The sequence below is a fragment of the Canis lupus genome, chromosome 27, assembly GCF_003254725.2.
Source record: "Canis lupus dingo isolate Sandy chromosome 27, ASM325472v2, whole genome shotgun sequence".
Classification (NCBI taxonomy): domain Eukaryota; kingdom Metazoa; phylum Chordata; class Mammalia; order Carnivora; family Canidae; genus Canis; species Canis lupus.
In genome coordinates this window covers 1,772,858-1,796,527 of record NC_064269.1, presented here as the reverse complement: position 1 = coordinate 1,796,527, position 23,670 = coordinate 1,772,858, and the positions used below count along the sequence as shown (strand labels likewise).

The window sequence follows — 23,670 nt, the reverse complement described above, 5'->3', positions numbered from 1 at the left end:
AGATGCATAGTGAGATGCAATACGGGAGATAATTGTATTCCTCACATTCAGCTCCCCCTATTGTTAACATCGTACATTAGTATGGTATGCTGGTTACCTTAATGATCCAATGTCGCTTTGTGATTAAGTGATTATTACTTATTTTCCATACTTTATAAGCACACTTTTTATTAATTTATTTTTAATTTATTTATTCATGAGAAGGACAGAGAGAGGCAGAGACACAGGCAGAGGGAGAAGCAGGCTCCACGCAGGGAGCCCGACCTGGGACTCGATCCCGGGACCCCAGGATCACGCCCTGGGCTGAAGGCGGCGCTAAACCGCTGAGCCACCAGGGCTGCCCCATTTTTTAGAAACTCAAAAACATAAGTCTCTGAATAGAGACAGACTCAAGGAAGGGAAACTGTGTGGCTAAAGACAGGGCTGGGGGACAGTGGGAAGAAGACTTTATTTTAAGATTTTTAAATTATTTATTTATTCATGAGAGACACAGAAAGGGACTCAGAGAGAGGCAGAGACATAGGCAAAGGGAGAAGCAGGCTCCCTGCAGGGACCCCGATGTGGGACTCCATCCCAGGACCCCGGGGTCACACCCTGAGCCAAAGGCAGACACCCAACCACTCTGACACCCAGGCGCCCCAAGAAGACTGAGTCTTGATATACAATTTTTTTTTCTTACCTCTTAGATTTTGAACTATTTGCGTGTTTTGTCTATTGAAATTTAGTATTTACTTAAAAAGTCTATGCCAGGGGATCCCTGGGTGGCTTAGTGGTTTAGTGCCTGCCTTCGGCTCAGGGTGTGATCCTGGGGTCCTGGGATCAAGTCCCATATTGGGGTCCCTACATGGAGCCTGCTTCTCCTTCTGCCTGTATCTCTGCCTCTCTTTGTGTCTCTCATGAATAAATAAATAAAATCTTTAAAAAAAAAAGTCTATGCCCCAAAAAAAGATGGAAATATACCAAGATATTAACAGTAATGATTCTGTTTGGATAATGAGACTTCAAATACAGTTTGTTTTTTCTTTCTGTTTTTCTATTTTACAACTTTTCTTTAATTCTCACAAATTATGGGACACCTGGGTGGCTCAGTGGTTGGGCATCTGCCTTCGGCTCAGAGTGCTGGGATCGAGTCCCACATTGGGCTCCCTGCAGGGAGCCTGCTTCTCCCTCTGCCTGTGTCTCTGCCTCTCTGTGTGTGTGTCTTTCATGAATAAATAAAATCTTAAAAAAAATAAATAAATATAAAAAATAAATTTAAAAAATCCTGGTGGATCTTGATTGGATTGTATTAAACCTATATATAGATCAATTAGGGAGAATTGACATTTTACCAATTTTTTTAAATTAATTAATTTATTTATGATAGTCACAGAGAGAGAGAGAGAGACAGAGACAGAGACACAGGCAGAGGGAGAAGTAGGCTCCACGCAAAGAGCCCGATGCGGGACTTGAACCCGGGAATCCAGGATCACCCCCTGAACCAAACCAACTGCTGAGGCATCCCTGAAATTATTTCCTTTGTGAGCATCACATTCTTGTCTGGACTGTAACTAAGAGCATGGAGGGTGAGGAGGAACATAGTTTACATTCCTTCCAGTTCCTTTATAGCACCCAGTTCAGGACTCTGCATACAGCCTGGTGGACTGAATCGACTCCTTAGTTCTTGCCCTGAATCTGCCACTAACTGGGGTGAAATCTGCAACAAATCATTCTGCTTTCCGAGCTTCATTTTTCTCCTCTGTTCAAGAAGGCTGAGTTCACTTTTGATGTGCTAAATTTATTTTCAATAAACATTTTTTTGACCAACAGACCTGATTGGAAAAAAAGATAAAGAGCTTGTAGAATGACACATTATTTGGTTCGGTGAGAAAATTTTATGCCTTCCCTTTCGTTTTTTAAATTTTTTTCTTTTATTTATTTAATTTGTTGCCTTCCTGAAGTTATTAGCAAGCAAGTGAAATATGTCTGCATTTCTACAGTGCCTACCTCAGGTCTAGGGAAATATCTACAAAATCTTTTCTATCTTCAGCCTCCTCTCTGAATGTCCTTTTCCTGGAGTGGTAGCTGTTTTTTCTTTCAAATACTCTGGAGGAGGGGATCCCTGGGTGGCGCAGCAGTTTGGTGCCTGCCTTTGGCCCAGGGCGCAATCCTGGAGACCTGGGATTGAATCTCACGTTGGGCTCCTAGTGCATGGAGCCTGCTTCTCCCTCTGCCTGTGTCTCTGCCTCTCTCTCTCTCTCTGTGTGTGACTATCATAAATAAATAAAAATTAAAAAAAAATCTTCAAATACTCTGGAGGAGAGTAGATATTTTCCTTTCTGTCTGTTGCTACTTCCAGATCATTTTCCTTTCTCCTCCAAAATCTGAGGATCTCTGAAACACACACCATCAGACCATGTTACTTCCTACTTCACCTTGTTGTGATCATTTATAGATCTCCTGGTCACTCCTCTGTATTTGTTGAACATTTCAGCATCTGGCTCAAAGTCTCTTTCTATCACTACTTTCATCATCATTATGTACATTCTCTACGTCACTCTGTAGATAATCTATTTAATCCTTTCTTCTTTGACCTTTGCACTTCCAACAAGATTTTCCTCCACTACCTCCACCAAGAACTGTTTCCAGCATTCTACTCTCTGGATACCACCTTCTACCTCCTTTTCAGCTCTCTTACTCTAGAGAACCTCCACTGGGACACCCACGCCACTGAGCTGCCACTTTGTCACTATCCATCACACCCTTATGTCGTTCCTTATTTACTCAGTTTATTTTCCATAGTCTATCACCGTAATCCCTGCTTGCACACTTAACAGCCTTGCCCTCTTTTCTCTTCTCCTTACTTGTATTTTCCAGGAAAACCATAACTCAAATTAAAGCCAGTTCTTGGGCAGCTTGGGTAGCTCAGTGGTTTAGCGTCGCCTTCAGCCCAGAGTGTGATCCTGGAGTCCCAGGATCGAGTCCCACGTCAGGCCCCCTGCATGGAGCCTGCTTCTCCCTCTGCCTGTGTCTCTGCCTTTCTCTCTCTCTCTCTCTCTCTCTCTTTTGTCTCTCACGAATAAATAAATAAAAATCTTTAAAACAAAATAAAGCCCGTTCTTCTATACCACAGCTGTACCCAAACATTGGAATTTAACTGGAAGAAACCACCACCTGTGCCAACTGGTCTCACTTTATTTTTATTATTATTTTTTAAAATCTTTTTTAAAATTTATTTATGATAGTCACACACACAGAGAGAGAGAAGCAGGCTCCATGCACCGGGAGCCCGACGTGGGATTCGATCCCGGGTCTCCAGGATTGTGCCTTGGGCCAAGGCAGGTGCTAAACCACTGCGCCACCCAGGGGTCCCTGGTCTCACTTTATGTATTTGGCTCACAGACCTCAAGTGGGCCATTCATACTGCCCAGCAACCCTACTCCAATTCCCTAAACAATTCATTTGCCCACTTTTTGTGATGACTATGCTTTTTTATTTTTTATTTTTTGACTATGTCTTTTTAAAAATTATTTATTTATTTATTCATGAGAGACACACTGACTGAGGCAGAGACATAGGCAGAGGGAGAAGGCTCCCTGCAGGGAGCTCGATGTGGGGCTTGATCCTAGGACCCCAGGGACCATGACCTGAGCCAAAGGTAGATGTTCAACTGCTGAGTCATCCAGGTGTCCCGAGATGACTATTTCTAATCTTCTCCTCCCACCTCCCTATCAACTAAGAACCTTGCTTTTTACTTCCCTAAAGAAGAAGAAGAAGAAGAAGAAGAAGAAGAAGAAGAAGAGGAAGAGGAAGAAGAAGAAAGAACAGCAATCAGCAAAGAATGGTTATATCTCCCACCACTCAATCTACCACAATTTACCAATGCATTTGCATCTGATTTCCTTCCTGTTATAATATAAGAGCTAACACCTATGTGGAGCTTACTATGTGCCCAGAGTTCTTCACATGTATTAAGTCCTTTAAACGTCATTATGGGGATCCCTGAGTGGGGATCCCTGGGTGGTGCAGCGGTTTAGCGCCTGCCTTTGGCCCAGGGCGCGATCCCGGAGACCCGGGATCGAGTCCTGCGTCAGGCTCCCGGTGCATGGAGCCTGCTTCTCCCTCTGCCTATGTCTCTGCCCCTCTCTCTCTCTCTCTCTGTGTGTGACTATCATAAATAAATAAAAATTTAAAGAAAATAAACGTCATTATTAATTAGGTATTATTATTTTTAAAATATTTTATTTATTTATTCATGAGAGACACAGAGAGAGACAGAGACACAGGCAGAGGGAGAATGGGCTCCAGAACCCCGGGATCACACCTTGAGTCAAAGGCAGACACTCAACCACTGAGCCACTCAGATGCCCCACATGTGGTTTGGGCTCAGGCCATGACCCCAGAGTCCTGAGGTCGAGGTTGGGCTCTGCGCTCAGTGGGGAGTCTGCTTGAGACCTCTCCCTCTGCCCCTCCCCTACTCTCTCATGTTCCCTTCCTAGACTGCTGATCTTACTGCTTCACTTCTCTGCTTCCTTATTTACCAATACTCCTTGGAACAGTTACTTTTATTTGCTGTCTCCACTTCCTTATTTCTCATTCTTTCCTCTGTTTCAGACAAAATTTTGTCTCTACCATGTAATTAGAACTGCTCTTAAAATGTACATCATCATCCTTCCAAAACCCAATGGCCAATTCTCAGACTGTACCCTACATTATTTATCAGCAACATTTGGCACATTTGATAGCTTCCTCCTTGAATGCCTTCTTCATTCTCTTTTCTGATTTCCCCCTTCCTCACCGGCCACTCATTCTATATCCTTTTTTTTAATTCTTAAATTAAAAAATATATATTTTATTTATTTATTCATGAGAGACACACAGAGAGAGGCAGAGACACAGGCAGAGGGAGAAACAGGATTCCTGCAGGGAGCCCGATGCGGGACTCGATCCCAGGACCCCGGCATCACACCCTGAGCCCAAGGCAGACGCTCAACCGCTGAGCCACCCAGGCGACCCTCATTCTGTATCCTTTGCTCGGTCCTCCTCCCATTTTCTTTGGCATGATGAAGGCCAAGTGCTGGACTCTCTTTTCTACTCTGGCCACACTTTTCTTCTAGCTGACCTCACCTAGCTCCCTGACTTTACATGCCTGGATAATTCAATTTTTTTCTTTTCAGACCAAACCTCTTCCTGAGTTCCAGATCGCCAAATCCAATTGCCTTCTCAACATCTCCACTTGGATATCTGATAGGCATCCTAAACTTAACTTGTTCAAATGTACTCACTTGTCTTCTTTATTTCAGTAAATGGCACCATTATTTTTCTTTCTTTTTCCACTTTTTTAAAAAGATTTTGTTTATTTATTCATGAGAGACAGAGAGAGAGAGAGAGAGGCAGAGACACAGGCAGAGGGAGAAGCAGGCTCCACGCAAGAAGCCTGATGTGGGACTCGATCCCAGGACTCCAGGATCAGGCCCTGGGCCTTAGGCAGATGCCCAACCGCTGAGCCACCTAGGCATCCCTTTTTCCACATTTTTTCTTCCTTTTCATTCACCATTATTTTTCAGTTGCTCACCTATCCCTGGGTTCATCCTTGAGTTTTGTTTCTTTTTTTTTTTTTTTTAAGATTTTATTTATTTATTCATGAGAGACACAGAGAGAGGGAGAGGCAGAGACACTGGCAGAGGGAGAAGCAGGCTCCCTGCAGGGAGCCTGACTCGGGACTGGATCCTAGATCTCCATCCCGGATCTCCAGGATCAGGCCCTGGGCTGAAGGCAGCGCTAAACCACTGAGCCACCCGGGCTGCCCAAGTTTTCTATTTCTTTCACAGGTCACATCTAGTCCAAATCTGCTAAACGCTCTCTAAAAAGATACCCAGAGTCTGAACAACTTCCATCCATGCCACCACCATCCCTCTTCTAGACTACAACAGTAGCCTCCTAACTGGGCTCCTTGCTTCCACTTTATTTTTAATTTTAAAAATTAAAAAAATTTTTCCTTCCACTTTAACCACTGCTATCTTGTTCTTTCATCACACGGTAGCCAGAATGATTTTTTTTAACCCTTTTAACTGTTTTTAAGTGTACAGTGACATTAAGTACATTTACACTGTTGTGCAACGATGACCACCATTCTTTTCTAGCACTTTTTCATCTTTCCAAACTGAAACTCTGAGCCTATTAGACAATAACTTTCCACTCTCCTTTTCCTCCAAGCCCATGTAATTACTTTCTGTCTCTACGAAATTTGATTATCTAGGCACCTCATATAAATGGAATCATACATATTTCTCCTTTTATGCCTGGCTTATTTCACTCAGCATAGTATCGTCAAGGTTTATCTATGTTTTAGCATATGTTAGATTTTCCTTCCTTTTAAGGTTGAATGATATGTCATTGTACACACATGCCACATTTTGTTTATCCATGTATCTGTTGATGGGCATTGGGTTTGTTTCCATTTGGAGGGTATTATGAATAATACTTCTATGAACATTGGTTTACAGATTTTTTTTTTAATGAAAATTAGATCATGTCATTCCCATGCTCAACACCCTTCAGAGACTTTCATTTACACTTCGAATAAAATCTGAAAATCTGAACTGTTTTTCATGGCCTACAAAGATCTATAAATACTTGTACCACAGCTCCTACGCTTACTTTGATTCTTTTTTCTCCATAAAAATGTGTCACATCGCTATCTGACACTTTACTGAATATTTATTTATATTTTGCCTCTCCCACCACAGTATTACCTCAGAAAGGCAAGGATTTTTTTTCTATGGTGTTTTCATTTAATCCCAGTGCTTAGAACACTACCTGGCTAGCTTAAGAAATAATTTGTTGAATGGATGAATGACAGAAGCATGGTAAATATTATTGACTTAATGAATGAGCTGAAATGAGCTTTATTTTTTATTTTTATAAAGATTTTATTTATTTATTCACAAGAGACACACACAGAGGCACAGACACAGGCAGAGGGACAAGCAGGCTCCCCATGGGGAACCCAACGTGGGACTTGATCCTGGAACCTGGGGACCATGACCTGAGCTGAAGGCAGACGCTCCACCACTGAGCCACTCAGGTGCTCCTAAAATGACCTTTAAAAGCATCGTTTAATGCTTTAAAAATAATCTGAGTTTAGGGGCACCTGGATGCTCAGTCACTTAAGTGTCTGCCTTCAGCTCAGGTCATGATCTCAGAATTCTGGGAAGAGCCCCACGGCAGGCACCCAGCTCTGCGTGAAGTCGCCTTTCCCTCTGCCTCTGCCCCTCCCCTGCTCATCCATGTGTGCGCACGTGCATGCATGCACATTCTCCCTTTCAAATAAATAAATAAAAACTTGAAAAAGATAATTTGAGTTTATATCTGGGGAAGAATTTCCCAACTCTAGTAAGGAGGTGAAGAGACATATGGAGGACGTTGGTATCCTATGAGGCTCCAGCAGAGAGGTTAAAATCCTGCTAGTCTAATGGTAATCACTCATAACATTGAGAATCATGATAATAATACAGACTAGCATATGATATGTACTTATTATGTGACAGGTACATGCTTATCTCATTCCAACCACCCTGTGAGGTCAGTACTGTTGCCACTATTTTACAGATGAGAGAACTGATTGTCCAAGGGGTTTATTTAAATTATTTTTTTCGGGATCCCTGGGTGGCGCAGCGGTTTGGCGCCTGCCTTTGGCCCAGGGCGTGATCCTGGAGACCCGGGATCGAATCCCACATCGGGCTCCCGGTGCATGGAGCCTGCTTCTCCCTCTGCCTGAGTCTCTGCCTCTCTCTGTGTGTCTCTCATGAATAAATAAATAAAATCTTTAAAAATATATAACAACCTCTATAGAAAGTAACTCATCAATAAAAAGTAAAAATATATTAAATGACATATATACAAAATTATTTACTGCAACATTGTTTTTAACAGCAGAAGATTGAAAACAATACAGATATCCATTGACTGGTCAAATTGATTATGGTACATCATTCAAAAGAATAAAAATGGAATTGTGAAAAAGCCTGAAGACACACTACGTGTGAATGTACTGAGTACATCTACCAAGATGTACTAACTGGGGGGAAAAGTTGCAAATTAAATTCTGTATAACTTGTTTTTATATTTAAAGGGGAGATATACATTTATATCAGTATTTGCTTGATTTTAATGAAGAAACTGTGGAAGTGTACATAAGAAACTAATTTCAGGGCAGCCTGGGTGGCTCAGTGGTTTAAACGCCTGCCTTAGGCCCAGGGCGAGATCCTGGAGTCCTGGGATCGAGTCCCACGTCGGGCTCCCTGCATGGAGCCTGCTTCTCCCTCTGCCTGTGTCTCTGCCTCTCTCTCTCTGTGTGTGTGTCTATCGTGAATAAATAAATAAAAATTAAAAAAAAGAGAAACTAATTTCAGGGGTTGAGTAGGTTGGGGATGCTGGGTAGATGAAGAACAAGAATGGGAGGGAGACTTTTCACTTTATACTGCTTTATCCTTTTATGTTTTCATATCATGTGAACATATTACGTATTTGACAAAAACTAATATATACAAGTAAAAATAATTTTGATCTTTGTCTTAAAATTAACGCAAAGCCACTGTAGACACCATTTCACGCCTACTAGAATGGCTGTACTGATAAAGACGGAAAGTAACAAGTGTTGGGCCAGATGTGGGGAAATTGGAACTTTAATACATTGCTGGTGGGAATGTGAAATCATGTGGCTATTTTGGAAAATAGTCTGGCAGTTCCTGAAAAAGTTAAACACAGAGTTACCATATGATCCAGGAATTCTTCTCACAGGTATACACCCAATAGAATTGAAAACATATGCTCACACAAGAGCTTGTACATGAATGTTCATAGCAGCAATATTCTTAACAGGCAAAAAGAAAAAAACAATCAAAATGTCCATCATTGGGACACCTAGGTGGCTCAGGGGTTGAGGTCTGCCTTCGGCTCAGGTCATGACCCCGGTGTCCTGGGATCAAGTCCCACATCAGGCTCCCTGCAGGGAGCCTGCTTCTCCCTCTGCCTGTGTCTCTGCTTCTCTGTGTCTCTCATGAATAAATAAATAAAATCTGGGCAGCCCCGGTGGTACAGCGGTTTAGCGGCGCCTACAGCCCAGGGCGTGATCCTGGAGACCCTGGATCGAGTCCCACGTCAGGCTCTCTGTATGATGCCTGCTTCTCCCTCTGCCTGTGTCTCTGCCTCTCTCTCTCCTTCTCTATGAATAAATAAATAAAATATTTAAATAAATAAATAAAATCTTTTAAAAATAAGATAAAATAAAATGTCCATTATCCAATGAATGGATACAACAAGATGTGGTATATCCATTCAGCGGCATGGTTTTTAGTACTTCCCTCATAAAAAGAAATGAAGTACTGATTCATATGACAACATGGATGAACCTTGAAAATATTATGCTAAGTGAAAGAACCCAGTCACAAAACGCCACATATTGTACAATTTTCCATTTATTTTATTTTATTTTTAAAAAGATTTTATTTATTCATTCATCAGAGAGAGAAAGAGTGAGAGAGAGAGAGAGAGAGGGAGGCAGAGACACAAGCAGAGGGAGAAACAGGCTCCATGCTGGGAGCCCGACATGGGACTCGATCCTGGGTCTCCAGGATCACATCCTGGGCTGAAGGCGGCGCTAAACCGCTGAGCCACCAGGGCTGCCCTATTTGTTTTATTTTTTTATTTTTTTATTTTATATTATGTTAAGATTTTGTTTACTTATTCATGAGAGACAGAGAGAGAGAGGCAGAGACACAGGCAGAGGGAGAAGCAGGCTCCACGCAGGGAGCCCCATGTAGGACTCGATCCTGGGATCCCGGGGTCACACCCTGAGCTGAAGGCAGATGCTCAATCACTGAGCCACCCAGGTGTCCCACAATTATCCATTTATATGAAATGCCAAGAATAGGCAAATTGATAGTCAGAATGTTGATTACCACCCTTAGAGTTTGGGTGGTAGAGGAGTAGGGAGGCGAATGAGGATTGCCTGCTTGACTGCTAAGGGGTATGGGATTTTTTTGGGGGTGGTTTGGGGGGCACAAACATATTCTAAAATTAGATAAAGGTAAAAAAATAAAATTAGATAAAGGTAATGGTTGCACAGTGCTCTGGATATGCTGAAAATCATTGAATAGTACACTTTAAGTGGTTGGATTGTATGGTATATGAGCTTTACCTTATTAAGGCTGCTTTAAAAAATAGTTTGATACACTTAACTTCTAAAAGACATTATGCCCACACAGATACATAAATAATTTCTTTCAAACTCAATCTTTCTAGAAAGAGATAATACAGATATAAATTGCCCTAGAGGGCACCTGGGTGGCTCAGTGGGTTAAGGGACCTTTTAGGGCTCAGGTCATGATCCCAGAGTCCCAGGATCCAGTCCTAGTAGGGCTCCCTGCTCAGTTGGGAGTCTGCTTCTCCCTCTCCCTCTGCCCCTCTCTCCTCTTCTGCTTTCTCTCTCAAATAAATAAACAAATCTTCAAAAAATAAAATAAATAAAACAAATAAATTGCCCTAGGAAATATCCCAATTCATCTCAAATATTTAGCAGAAAGCTAATAAGAAAGTATACCAAAATGTACTATGGTTGTGTAAGACATTATCATTGAGGGAAGCTCAGTAAAGGGTACATACATGTGAATTCTAGGGATTTTTTTGTACAACCTTTTTTTTTTTTTTTAAGATTTTATTCATTCATTTGAGAGGGAGAGCAAGGGAGAGCAAGTGTGAGAGAACACAAGTAGTGGGAGAGACAAGCAGAGAGGGAGGGAGAAGCAGACTCTGGGCTGAGCAGGAAGCTCAACGTAGTGCTCAATCTCAGGCCCTTGGGATCAAGACCTCTGTTGAATTCAGACACCTAAACGCCTGAGCCCCCTAGGAGCACCCCCAATTTTTATTTTTTTTTTTACAAATTCTTGTGAGTCTAAGGATTATTTCAAAATAAAAAAAAACAAAATAAAAAATATTTTAAAAATCTATCAAAGGGCTTAATTCAAGATGATAGACAGTATACAATTTATCTTCTTAATATTTTTTATATATCCCACAAATTTGGGATGTAGTATTTTCAGTATGGCTTAGTTCAAAGTATTTAATTTCCATCATGGTTTATTCTTTGACCCAGAGTTATTTGGAAGCCTTTTTGTTTTCTTAAATTTCCAGATGTATATTTGTATTTTACATTGTGACCAGAGAATGTGGTATGTAGTGTACAATTCTTTGAAATTTGATTTATATTAGTTGAGACCCAATTTTTTTCTTTAAGATTTTATTTATTCATGAGAGACACAGAGAGAGAGAGAGCGGCAGAGACACAGGCAGAGGGAGAAGCAGGCTCCATGCAGGGAGCCCGAAGTGGGACTCGAATCTAGGTCTCCAGGGTCAGGCCTCGCTGAGCCACCTGGGCTGCCCCTCAATTTTTTTTAATAAGTAGCCTAAGTATGCTTAGGAAGAATGAGTATTTTTAAGTTTGGGGTGCATGGTTTTTTATGTTAATTGTGATTTAAAAAAAAACATGAAGCCATTGCAGCAATCCAGTAGAGAGACGATGATAGGCTAGGAGCAGGGACCATGGAGAGAAGCGGAAAGAATTCAGATTTATTTGGGAGACAAAACGAGCTCTTCGCGGCGGCGGCGGGACAAGGGACAAGCCATCAAAGATGACCTCCTTGGCTTCTGCCTTATGCAATTCGACGGATGGCGGAGCTATGCAAGTGAGCTAGGGAATTCTAAGGGGGATTAGGAAATCTCTGTATTTCCCCCAAGAATGTTTCTTTACTTCCCACAGGGGAGAGGAGGAAGGTGGCGAAACCGAGGCGTGGGGCTGAGACCCGGCAGCTCTCCGCCGTCTCTTAGGCGCTCTGCAAGGACCTTGGCACCGCCTCGGTCACCTCTCCAGGCGTCGCACCCACCGCCCGAGGAGCTCAAAGGGCCCCGGTGCAGAGTCCTCCGGGCCTCCCCGGGCCTCCGCCCACAAGCCGGCCCCGCCCCTCCGAGGCCCGCCTTGGCCCCGCCCCCGGCGCTTCCGGCCCGCCCACTCCTCTGCGCCCTCCGGGGCCGCGCTCCGCCCCCGGGGCCGCCGCCGGCCTCCAGCCCCGCCTGCCAGAGTGATTGACGGCTGTGTTCTCCAATCACGACGCGGACGGGCCAAGCGCTCGCCAACCAGGCGGGGGCGGGGGCGGGGGCGGGGGCGGGGGCGGGCGCTGAAGCCCAGGTCGGGGAGCGGGGGGCGGGGGCCAGGAAGTGAGAGCCGAGGATGAGTCCCGCCCGGGAGGTGGTGTAAAGGTGACTGGGCGTCTGGGTTCCCCAGTTTCCTCCTTTCCTCGTCCCCAGGTCAGGGATCCTTGGCAGCCGGGAGCCAGGCTCTCCACTTGCCCTGTGGGCTGTGGAAGGGGGGTGTGTCTCCGTAAGACAGCGGTGGAGGCTCTTCCCTGGACGCCTTCTCCGGCTCCTTCCCGTGGCCTGGGGTGAGGGTCCTGCCTCCCTCCGCCTGCCCGGGCTGAGGGCGGTGAAGTTGTTTAAGATCCTTCCGTAGCGGTGGGTGAGGAAAGTCTTCCGGGCTCAGCCCCGGCAGGGGAGGGGGGGAGCGGACCCGGAGGTCGCGGAGGGGGGAAGGAGGGGAGGGAGGAGCGGACCCCGAGGTCGCGGAGGGGGTAGGGGAAGGGGAGGAGGGGGGAAGGGGGGAGGAGGGGAGGGAGGAGCGGACCCCGAGGTCGCGGAGGGGGTAGGGGAAGGGGGAGGAGGGGAGCGGACCCCTAGGTCGCGGAGGAGGGGAGGATGGAGGGGAAGGGGCGAAGAGGGGAGGGGAGGGGAGGGGAGAGCGGGCCCAGAGGTCGCGGAGGGGGGGAGGAGAGGAGGGGAGGGGAGGGGGGAGCGGGGTCGGAGGTCGCGGGGGGGGGGAGGGGGGGAGGGAGGAGCGGACCCCGAGGTCGCGGAGGGGGTAGGGGAAGGGGGGGAGGGGAGCGGACCCCGAGGTCGCGGAGGAGGGGAGGATGGGAGGGGAAGGGGCGAAGAGGGGAGGGGAGGGGAGGGGAGGGAGAGCGGGCCCGGAGGTCGCGGACGTGGGCGCTGTCCCGCGGAGCCCGAGGTGGTGGAAGGTGGAGGCGCGGGGAGGGCGCCCCGGGCCTGGGGGCAGCAGGAAGCAGGTGCTGAGCGCAGGGACGGTGGGGAAGGAAGCCTGCGGAGGTCGAGGCGGTTCCGCGAGTCCGGGAGGCGCTGCTCCGGGCTGGGTCTCTAACCCCCCTTCCCCCCCCCCCCGCCCCCCCCAGCACCATCAGCTTTTCGCCTTGGTTTCTTCCTCCTCAGGCTGCAGGGAGGCCCCGAACATGTGGAATCCCAATGCCGGTAGGTGCTCGAGGGCTCGGCCGCAACCGCTTTTCAGAGGAGCCGGGCACGGGGAGTTTCTGTCGCTTTCTCCGCCCCCCTCGCGCACAGAAGCGGTCCTCGCTCCTCCTCGGCTGACCCTGCGCTCGTCGGTCCCGAGTCACCGTCTCCCTCCCTCCCCACCCCTGCCGCCGCCCTCGCCTTCCCTCTGCCCGCCGGCTTTGCCTCCCCGCCGCCCCACCTGCTCCCCCGCCTTTGCATTTCCCTGTAAGTAGTGAGTGAGAAACGGAACCCCCTTCTTTTTGCCCCTGTTTATCGTCAGAGGCTCTGAGCTCTTGGAATCCTAACTTATTCTTTGCTTCTTCCACCAGGACAGCCAGGGCCTCATCCATATCCCCCTAACATCGCGTACCCTGGAGGTGCCAATCCTGCCCATCCGCACCTGTGAATCCCGCCTACCCCCCGGGCCCCTATCCAACTCCCCCAGGGGCTCCCCAGGGGAATCCAGCTTTTCCCCCTGGCGGGCCCCCTTATCCTGCGCCACAACCAGGGTACCCCGGATGCCAACCCACGGGTCCCTACCCACCTCCCTACCCACCACCTGTTCCTGGCACGCCTCTTGTGAATCCCTTGCCACCTGGCATGGGGGGACCGGGAATGGTGATGGACAAGAAGATGCGGATGAAAATGAAGAAAGCTCATAAAAAGACGCACAAACACCACAAGCATGGCAAGGTCAGTGCCCCCTGGAGCTTGGCTAGGAAGGGGTGCCCACCACAGAGGCATGGGGGGATTTGCAGTCTGAGGACATGAAGCAGCCATTGTGTGGCTCTGGTCGACGGTTCTTCTTTGTAAAGTATTTCCACTGGTAAGAATCTGGTAATCTTGAAATACTAGGCAAATCGGGCCTTCTATCGAGGAGAGGCTAAGCTGAGCCATAGAATACAGAACAGAATCCAAAGCCCTTCCTGTCTCTGTCTCCCAGAACTTTTGCTCCACCCCCATCCCCAGACGCTTGGTTTAGCAAGTCAGACACCCCCACCTTCAGTGTTCTGGAGGTGCTGTGTTAATTATCACAGGGGCCTTTTTGTCCTACCACCCAGCAGGACTCTCAGTGACTCAGCCTCAAACAAAACCTAAATTTCATGCTCAGCCCCAGAGATGCTAGCCCTCAGCTAGTATCTTCATTCTAGAAGAGCGTTAACTAACAAGTAGCTCTCAGGACAACCCTGGAAGGACCGAACCAAGTAGCTCTCAGGACAACCCTGGAAGGACCGAACCCACCTGGATCTTCCTGGATCTTGAGGAGGCCTTAATTTACATTTTAGTGCCCAGTGTTTATTTGCCTTAGGGCTTTGGGCACTACCCCTTTCCGGATCTTTGGTAGGAATTGCAGGAGAAGGAAAGATATGAGGTTGAATGGGGGTAGAAATTGCCCTGCAGAGATGAAAAAATGTGTTTGGTGACAGTTGTTGGGGGTGTGCAAGTAAAGAACCTTGACTAGTACTCTCCCCTCCTTCCTCACTTTCTCCCATTTGGGGCTTAGGAAAAAGTAAAGCTAGACAGGCACACAGAGGCTGTTTCTTTTTTTTTTTTTTTTTTTTTAATTTATTTATGATAGTCACAGAGAGAGAGAGAGAGGCAGAGACACAGGCAGAGGGAGAAGCAGGCTCCATGCACCGGGAGCCCGATGTGGGATTCGATCCTGGGTCTCCAGGATCGCGCCCTGGGCCAAAGGCAGGCGCCAAACCGCTGCGCCACCCAGGGATCCCACAGAGGCTGTTTCTGCTCCCTTGTCTTAGACCCCCTGCTACATGAACTTTCCATGCAGCCAATCAGTAAGCATTTGCAAGATAGCAGCTGTCTCCTAGCACTATACTACACTAGTTCCTATAATTTATTTCCTTGCCTATGCACTGACTTGGGTAAAGAAAGTTGGAAACATGCTCCAAATGCAGTATTAAGTTCTGTGCACTGATTTAGGAAGGTTTAATCCATTCCTGTGTGTCACCGTTGGGCCCACCACATTCTACTGCTTTTTGCTTTTGCTGTTTAAGGGACTGTTTCAAGACTCCTGACCTTCTTAGGAAGCAAAGGGTGCTTGGGTGGAGGGGTGGAGCACCAAAGAATGTCCCATGGAGTGATCAAAGGTCATTGCATCTGATGCTGTCTCCTTTCCCCTTACAGCATTCCTCCTCCTCCTCCTCCTCTTCCAGCAGTGACTCTGACTGAATGCAGGGTCTGGACCCTTCCCTCAAGCCTCTCCAGTTCTGCTCTCCCATCAAGCTTCAAATGGCATCTTGTACGGGGGAAAATTAGCCCTTGTACCCCTTCTCCCTTACCCCCCACTCTGAGCCTTACTCTGCTGTTCAGCCCTAACTGGCTAGGGAAAATGGGCCAATGAATTGCCATGGGCTAGCAAAGACCATCTTCTAACTACTTGAAAAGACCTTTTAGCTGATGAGCTTAGCAGGAGAACTATGTTTTTGAGGCTGATGAGACCTTTGAGCTAAATGCTGAAGATGAGTTTAAGATCTGTAAAATGAGATTTTTTTTTTTAACTTTCTTTTGTAATACTTGTAGTTGGGAGGGGTTGTGGAAATTTAATTATGGAAGAAAAGAAACTGTGCCGTTTTGTAATGGTGGCTGGCATACTTTGGTGATTTAGTGGCAAATAGATTTCCCACCAGCCTCTATTGATTGTACTAACTGTAAGCCTGCTGGGAGGTGGAGTCCATTTGGTTCATAAGCTCTACCTGCCGGTTTGGAATCTAATCTCACTTCTTAGCCTCAGTAGGCTGGCTCAGGGCCTTCTCATTCTCCAGCTCTCAGCCCAAATAAAGCTTTTTTTTTCCTGGTCTCTGTTCATCTGTGCCATTACCTTGGTTGGGCCCAGCACATTCTACTACTTTTGCTGCCCTTCCATAGACCCTCCAAAGCATATCAGTTTTATAGAAAGGAACCAGAGTATCAGTGAGGAAGACACCCTATGTCCCTTTTTTTAAAAGGATTTTATTTATTTATTCATGAGAAACACAGGGGGAGAGAGAGAGGCAGAGACACAGGCAGAGGGAGAAGCAGGCTCCATGCAGGGAGCCCGACGTGGGACTTGATCCCGGGACTCTAGGATCACACCCTGGGCTGAAGGTGGCAGCTAAACTGCTGAGCCACCTGGGGCTACCCTGTCCCTTTGTTTCTTAACTGAGAACCTTTAGAATTGGTTCAGACTACTGGAACGCATCTTTACTGTCTTCCCTTCAATGAATAGATATAGGTCTTTAGCATAAGTTTTCATATCTGCTACAGAGGTTCTTTTTTTTTTTTTTTTTGCTGCAGAGGTTCTTAACCCTGGCTGCTCATCAGCTATCAGAGAACAATTCAGTTTTGTGTGTGTGTGTGTGTGTGCGCGCGCGTTTTAAGATTTTATTTATTTATTCATGAGAGACACAGAGAGAGGGAGGCAGAGACACAGGCAGAGGGAGAAGCAGGCTCCATGCAGGGAGCCCGACGTGGGACTTGATCCTGGGCCTCCAAGGTCATGCCCTGGGCCAAAGGCTGGCACCAAACCAGCTGAGCTACCCATGTGTCCGATGTTTCTTTTTTTTATTTTTTAATTCAAATTAACATATAGTGTATTATTAGTTTCAGGGTGAGGATAGTTTAGAGTTGTTTTTTTTTTTTAAGATTTTATTTATTAAAAAAAAGATTTTATTTATTTATTCACGAGAGACACAGAGAGAGGCAGACACAAGCAGAGGGCAAAGCAGGCTCCATGCAGGGAGCCCATTGTGGGACCTGATCCCAGGACTCCAGGATCACACCCTGGGCCGAAGGTAGGCTCTCAACTGCTGAGCCACTCAGGCGTCCCTAATTTAGAGTTTTGACTTAAATTTATTGAATGAGGGACGCCTGGGTGGCTTGGTCAGTTAAGCGTCCAGCTCTTGGTTTTGGTTCAAATCCAGATCTCATGGCTTGTGAGATCGAGCCCTGTATGCAGCAGTAGTTTGCTTGGATATTCTCTCCCTCTGCCCCTTCCTTCTTCTCTCTCAAACAGGTAAATAAATCTTTTGAAAAAAAAAAAAATCTATTGAATGAGATTCTCAAGGATGGGGCCCTATAAATCAGTTGTTGGATTTGTTTTTGTTTTGTTTAAGTAGGCTCTATGCCTAGTGTGGAGCCCAATGTGGGTATTGGACTTGCAACCCTGAGATCGAGACCTGAGCTGAGATCAAGAGTTGGATGCTTAACTGAGCTACTTCAGGTGCTTCAACAAGTCAGTATTTTTAAGAAAACATGTCAGTGATTACAATACACAGCTGGAATTGATGGCTCCTGATTTACTCTATGCCATGCATGGCACTCACATCTGCTGGGGAAAGGAAAAATATCCAAGAGATAGATACTATAAAATGCCAGGAGAATATAAACCTAGAAATAAGTGGGAACGATAGGAAGAGTCAAAGGTGACTTCACAGGAAAAGTGACATTTCAACCACCTCTTGGGCCTGGAACATGAAAAGTGTGAGTAGAAAAAAATGAAAGAATGGATTTATTAAGTGGAGAGGGGAGAGAAACTGGGAAAAGCATTTGTGCTTAGGTACAGACTCAAAAGTTCCATAGTATGTCTGGGAATCACAGGTCTCCCAGTGGGGCTAGATTGGTTTTCTAGAAAATTGTTTATTGAGGAAATGCTGTCTTCTGGGTGCTGAACCTAAAAGACGGTCCCTGCTGCTCAGGATCCACAAGATCTAATGGAGCAGAAGGACATGTAAGTAGGTTATTGTAATACTGGTAAAAAGAACCACAATAGAGACATGGATCTAGCAGTGGGGTAGCAAAGGAAGGAGTGACGGTGCCACTGGGAAAATGAGCTAGGTCTGGGCTGGGCCTTGGGGTAAGTGGGAGTTGGCCAGTTGGTAAATAATATCAGCTAACACTGAGCATTTATTGTGTTCCAGTTCTGGGTGCTTTCCACTTACAATTTCTATAATCTTCCCAGCAACTCGGTGAGGGAGGTACTATTACTCCAATGTTATAGGTAAAGGAAACTGAAGCAGGAAGTGGTTCAGTCAGTTCAAACTCAGGTAGTCTGGCTCCTGAACCCAATGGATTCCAGGCAGAAACGGCAGTTTTAGGCACAGCTTGGGGGCTCAGTGGTTAAGCGGCTGCCTCAGCTCAGGTCCTGATCCTGGAGTCCCAGGATCGAGCCCTACATCGGGCTCTCTGCAGGGAGCCTGCTTCTCCATCTGCCTGTTCCTCTGCCTCTGTGTGTGTGTGTGTGTGTGTGTGTGTGTGTGTCTCTCATGAATAAATAAATAAAATCTTAAAAAAAAAAAAAAAAGCAGTTTTAGAGGCCCAGAGTTCTGAAAAGACGTAGGATGAAAGTTCAGGAGTTCTTGAGCCTGAGTTACCATGCGGGAACCTGAAAGCAGAAAATGAGACTGAAGGTGGGGAGATGGCCTAGAGGAAGGAGTAGACTTGAGAGATGTTTCTGAGGTGGAATCCATAGGGCTTGGGGATCGAGCATGGGGTTTGGAGAACAAGGAAGAGCATCTTTATTGGCTGTATGGCGTCTATGACTTGCCCCTGACGTGAGTTATACCAAATAAATGCTTGAGGTCTTCCTATATTTTAGAGCAATTTTATAGGAAATCCAAGACCCAGGCCTGCTTTTCCAGTGTCCTGGGTTTGGGGGTCACTCTATGTTCCATTCCAGTTATCCTCCATTTTCATTTATTCATCAGTTCCTCATTTTTGAGGAGAAGGGAAGATGTGGGCACAGGGGGATTATGAGGGGAAGAGAAACAGATGTTGACAAACTAGAAATAAGGAGAGACAGAGAAGTGGTAAAGAAGGAAAACACAAAAGAAGCCAAGAAATTAGGGAGAAAATTCACTGACCCATCTCTTTACCCACTTTTTTTTTTTTTTCATTTATTTATGATAGTCACAGAGAGAGAGAGAGAGAGAGAGGCAGAGACACAGGCAGAGGGAGAAGCAGGCTCCATGCACCGGGAGCCTGATGTGGGATTCGATCCTGGGTCTCCAGGATCGCGCCCTGGGCCAAAGGCAGGCGCCAAACCGCTGCGCCACCCAGGGATCCCTCCCTTTCTTGGTGTATCTAAGCCATATGCAGAGCACCTTGCTGTTGTTTTGTTATTTATTATTTCCCCCAAATTTACTAACTTTCTAAAAGCTAAAAGTAGGGATGCCTTGGTGGCTCAGTGGGTGAGCCTCTGCCTTTGGCTCAGGGCACGATCCCCCGGTCCAGGAACTGAGTTCTGCATGGGGCTCCCCACAGGGAGCCTGCTTCTCCCTCTACCTATGTCTCTGCCTCTCTGTGAGTATCTCATGAATACAATTTTTTTTTTTTTTTTTTTTTTTAAAGAAAGACTCTCTGCTGAGCTTGGACCCTGAAAGAGAATCTCAAGCAGACTCTGCACTTAGCACGGAGCCTGATGTGGGGGGCTCGATCTCAGGATCTGAGATCATGACTTGAGCTAAAACCAAGAGTCAGACCCTTAACTGACTGTGCCACCCAGTATGCTCCAGTATCAGACATTTTCAGTGAAGATTTAGATTTTAAGCTGGAAATCCTAGCAACAGTGGGTTCACAATCCTGAGGGCAGAAATTCTGGCCCTGAGTAGTGGTCGTTCCTTATAAATGGATCTTGTACTCTCCAGTCTTTTCATAATATTTTCAACTTCCTGTTGCCTTCTTTCTCCCCATTTACATGACCTGCCTGTCTCCTGAAAGCACTGGGTTTGCATCCCATTTTGTGCAACAATATAAAGGACTAAGGATGGTCATCCTCAAGTGTGTTTATCTTACGCCTTCACCACCTTGTGTCCATGAGAGGAATCTGGGAGTCCTGCTATTCTCTTCTTACTATAAACGAAGTGTAGCAAGGTTTCCACATAGTTGAGGATGGGAAGGCATAGGAAATCCATGAGATCTAAAATACAAATTGATAGTTTAGCTTTGGGAATTGCCAGTCATGGGATGAGTCTTTAGTTTGCTGCCTTTTTGGAATCATTTCCTTAGGTTGCTTTATAGTTCTAGGCAAACTGACTCTTCTTTCCTCTTCTGAGAGGAATTTATTGATTCATAAAATTATCAGGTATTGCTATTAAATGCATCTCCTCTTTCTCTTTCAAAGCTGACTGCAACTGCTGCCCAGCCCTAGGAGAAGCCATGCTATTGTTAGTAAAGGATGAAGTGACTTCTTGAACAGCTACTCACTTTCACCCGAGCTCTCAGGGTCTCTGGAATATAAATGACCCACGTGCAAAAAACTTTTTAAGACTTTTCTTTTTTTCAAAGTTTATTAGATAGAGAGAAAGAGAGAATGAACAGGAGAGGGGAGGGAGGCAGAGCAGGGAGCCAGACATGGGGTGTGATTCCAGGACCCCAGGATCATGACCCAAGCCAAAGGCAGGCACTTAACTGACTGAACCACAGGCGCCCGCCCGCCCCAAGTGCAAAATCTTGAGGTTTTTTTTTTAATATTTTTTTTTATTTATTCATGAGAGACACAGAGAGAGGCAGAAACATAGCCAGAGGAAGAGGCAGGCTCCCTGCAAGGAGCCCAATGTGAGACTTGATCCTGGTTCGCAGGATCACGCCCTGAGCCAAAGTCAGATGCTCAACCACTGAGCCACTCAGGCGTCCCAATCTTGAGGTTAATCTAACCTTCTGTACAGGTCTCACAGTAAGCCTGCTCCTTAGTTTGATTCGAAATATTAATATTCTGGGGCCCCTGGCTGGCTCAAAAGAGCGTACAACTCTTGATCTTGGAGTTGTAGTTCAAGCCCTATGTTGGGTGTAAAGATTACTTAAATGAATAAAACTTTAAAAATTTTTTTTGAAATGTTGGTGTTCCAACATTTTCTTTCTTTTTTTTTTCCCCTGATGTTTTCTTATTTCCTTTCCTCTCTTTTAGTATTTGGTCTGTCCCTTACCTTTGCAAATGACAGACTTCTTTTCATTTCTATCTCATATTGTTTCTAATATGCCACCCCAGGGAACTGGAATCCCCAAGCTTTGGGAAGCTGTTCCTACTGAATTGGGGTTGCCCAATAAAACTTTGTAACATTAAGGCCAGAACTGACACCTAAAGGACTTGAATGAGGTTCAGTAATAACCATGTATTTGCTCTCTCCTAATTTTGTCTTACTCCAAGCCTGGAGCCCTTCCATTTTTTTTCTGGTTGTTGTTCTTGTTGTTTTATAAAAAGTTTTAATATGGAAATTTACAGACATATAAGAGAAAACAGTTTAATGAACTCCTATACTCCCATTACCTAACCTCAGGAATTATCAACATTTTGCCAATCTTGTTCCATTCCACATATTGTTTCCAATTTTTATTATAAAAATTATTTTTTATTTTTTTTTTAATTTACTTATTTATTCATGAGAGACACAGCAACAGAGAGGGTGAGAGGCAGAGACACAGGCTGAGGGAGAAGCAGGCTATGCAGGGAGCCCGATGTGGGACTCAATTCTGGGTCTCCAGGATCACAATCTGGGCTGAAGGCAGCGCTAAACTGCTGAGCCACCTGGGCTGCCCTAAAAATTATTTTTTAAAAGTTTAAAGAATGCGACAGTGATTACCCATAAACCTACCACCCACACTAAACAGTTCTTAATCTTTTCCCATATTTGCTTTGATATACATATGTGAACCATTTGAGTCTTGCATACATCATGATCCACCACCCATAAATATTTCATCATGCGCTCATAAAGAACATTTCTCCTACATAACCACAATCCATTATCAAACTTAAGAAAATAATTAATTAATTAACTTATTTTTAAGAAAATAATTTCTAAAAAAATTTTACTTAAGTAATCTCTACATACAATGTAGGGCTCGAACTCACAACCCTGAGGTTAAGAGTTGCACATTCTTCTGACTGAGCTAGCACAGGTGCCTCTCACACTTAAGAAAATTAACAATATTTCCTAATATTAGCTAATATTCAGTTTATTTGAATTTTCCTCAATTGTCCTGAAAATGTCATATAGCTATTTTTAATTTTATTTTTTTAAAGATTTTATTTATTTGACACAGAGAACACAAGCAGGGGGAAGGACAGAGGGAGAGGAAGAAGCAGACTCCCCACTGAGCAGGGACCCTGGGACCCAGGACCGAGGGATGATGACCCAAGCCAAAGGTAGACACTCAACCAACTTGGTCATCCAGGCACCTCTATATAGATATATTTTTTTAAGTAAAAACAAACAAGAGCCACACATTGCATTTATTATTGCTTTTTAAATTTTTTTCTTACCCACCTCTTCTTTTCCATTACATTGCCTTTTTATTATTTATTTATTAAAAATATTTAATTTATTTATTCATGAGACACACACACACAGAGGCATAGACACAGGCAGAGGGAGAAGCAGGCTCCATGCAGGGAGCTGGATGTAGGACTTGATCCCAGGACTCCAGGACCACGCCCTGGGCCAAAGGCACTAAACCGCTGAGCCATCCAGGGATCCCCTACATTGCCTTTTTAAAGAGACTGGGTAGTTTTAAGATTTATTTAGGGATTCCTGGGTGGCTCAGTCAGTTGAGTGTCTGCCTTCTCAGGTCATGATCCCAGGGTCCTGGATCCAACCCTTCTGGCTCCCTGCTCAGCGGGGAATCTGCTTCTCCCTCTGCCCCTCCCCCTGCCACTTGTGCTCAGTCTTTCAAAATAAATAAATAAATAAAAAAGATTTATTTGAGAGGTGGGGAGGGGCAGAGGGAGAAATAGAGAGAGAGAGAGAGAGAGAGAATGTCAAGCGGACTCCCTGCTGAGTATCATCTCAGCACCTTGGAGCCAAAATCAAGAGTTGGCCGCTTAACCACATTCTGAGTTGGTCGATTATCTCCTTGCAGTGTGATGTATTTAATTTATTCCTTTATCCCTCATAAATTTCCTATACATTGCAAATTAGATTTAAGGGTTGATTACGTTAAGATTAAACACTTTTGACAAGAAGACTTAATGGGCAATGCTATGTACTTATTGTATCTCTTCAAGGACCACATAATGTCAAAGTTGTCCAGCTGTTAGTGTTGCAAAGTTTGATCACTAGGGTAAGGTGGTGATTATCAGAGCTCTCTCTCTCTTTCTTTTCTTTTTTTTTTTTTTTTTTGCTTTTTGGTTGTTGTTTTTTTCCGTGCGATAATGTGTGTGGTGATATTTGGCCCCATGATAATATCCTGTTTCCCTAACAACCTTTCACTTAAAGTTTTGATGATTGATGCCACCGGCTTGAATGATTGTTTTCATTTGGGGTTGCAGGATGAATGGGGATTTTCTTCTCATTCTTTATACAT

At 45.2% G+C, this 23,670-nt stretch overlaps 1 protein-coding gene across 1 annotated transcript; it reads left to right on the top strand.

The window, feature by feature from the left end:
• Window positions 1-12,246: 12,246 nt before the first annotated feature.
• PRR13 (proline rich 13) lies at window positions 12,247-16,190 on the top strand. Its single transcript, XM_025458759.3, is given in 5 exon segments — window positions 12,247-12,476; window positions 13,315-13,353; window positions 13,704-13,769; window positions 13,772-14,067; window positions 15,520-16,190. Coding segments are annotated over 4 exon segments (426 nt in total). The 5' UTR covers window positions 12,247-12,476; window positions 13,315-13,334; the 3' UTR covers window positions 15,565-16,190.
• The last annotated feature ends 7,480 nt before the right edge of the window (window positions 16,191-23,670 follow it).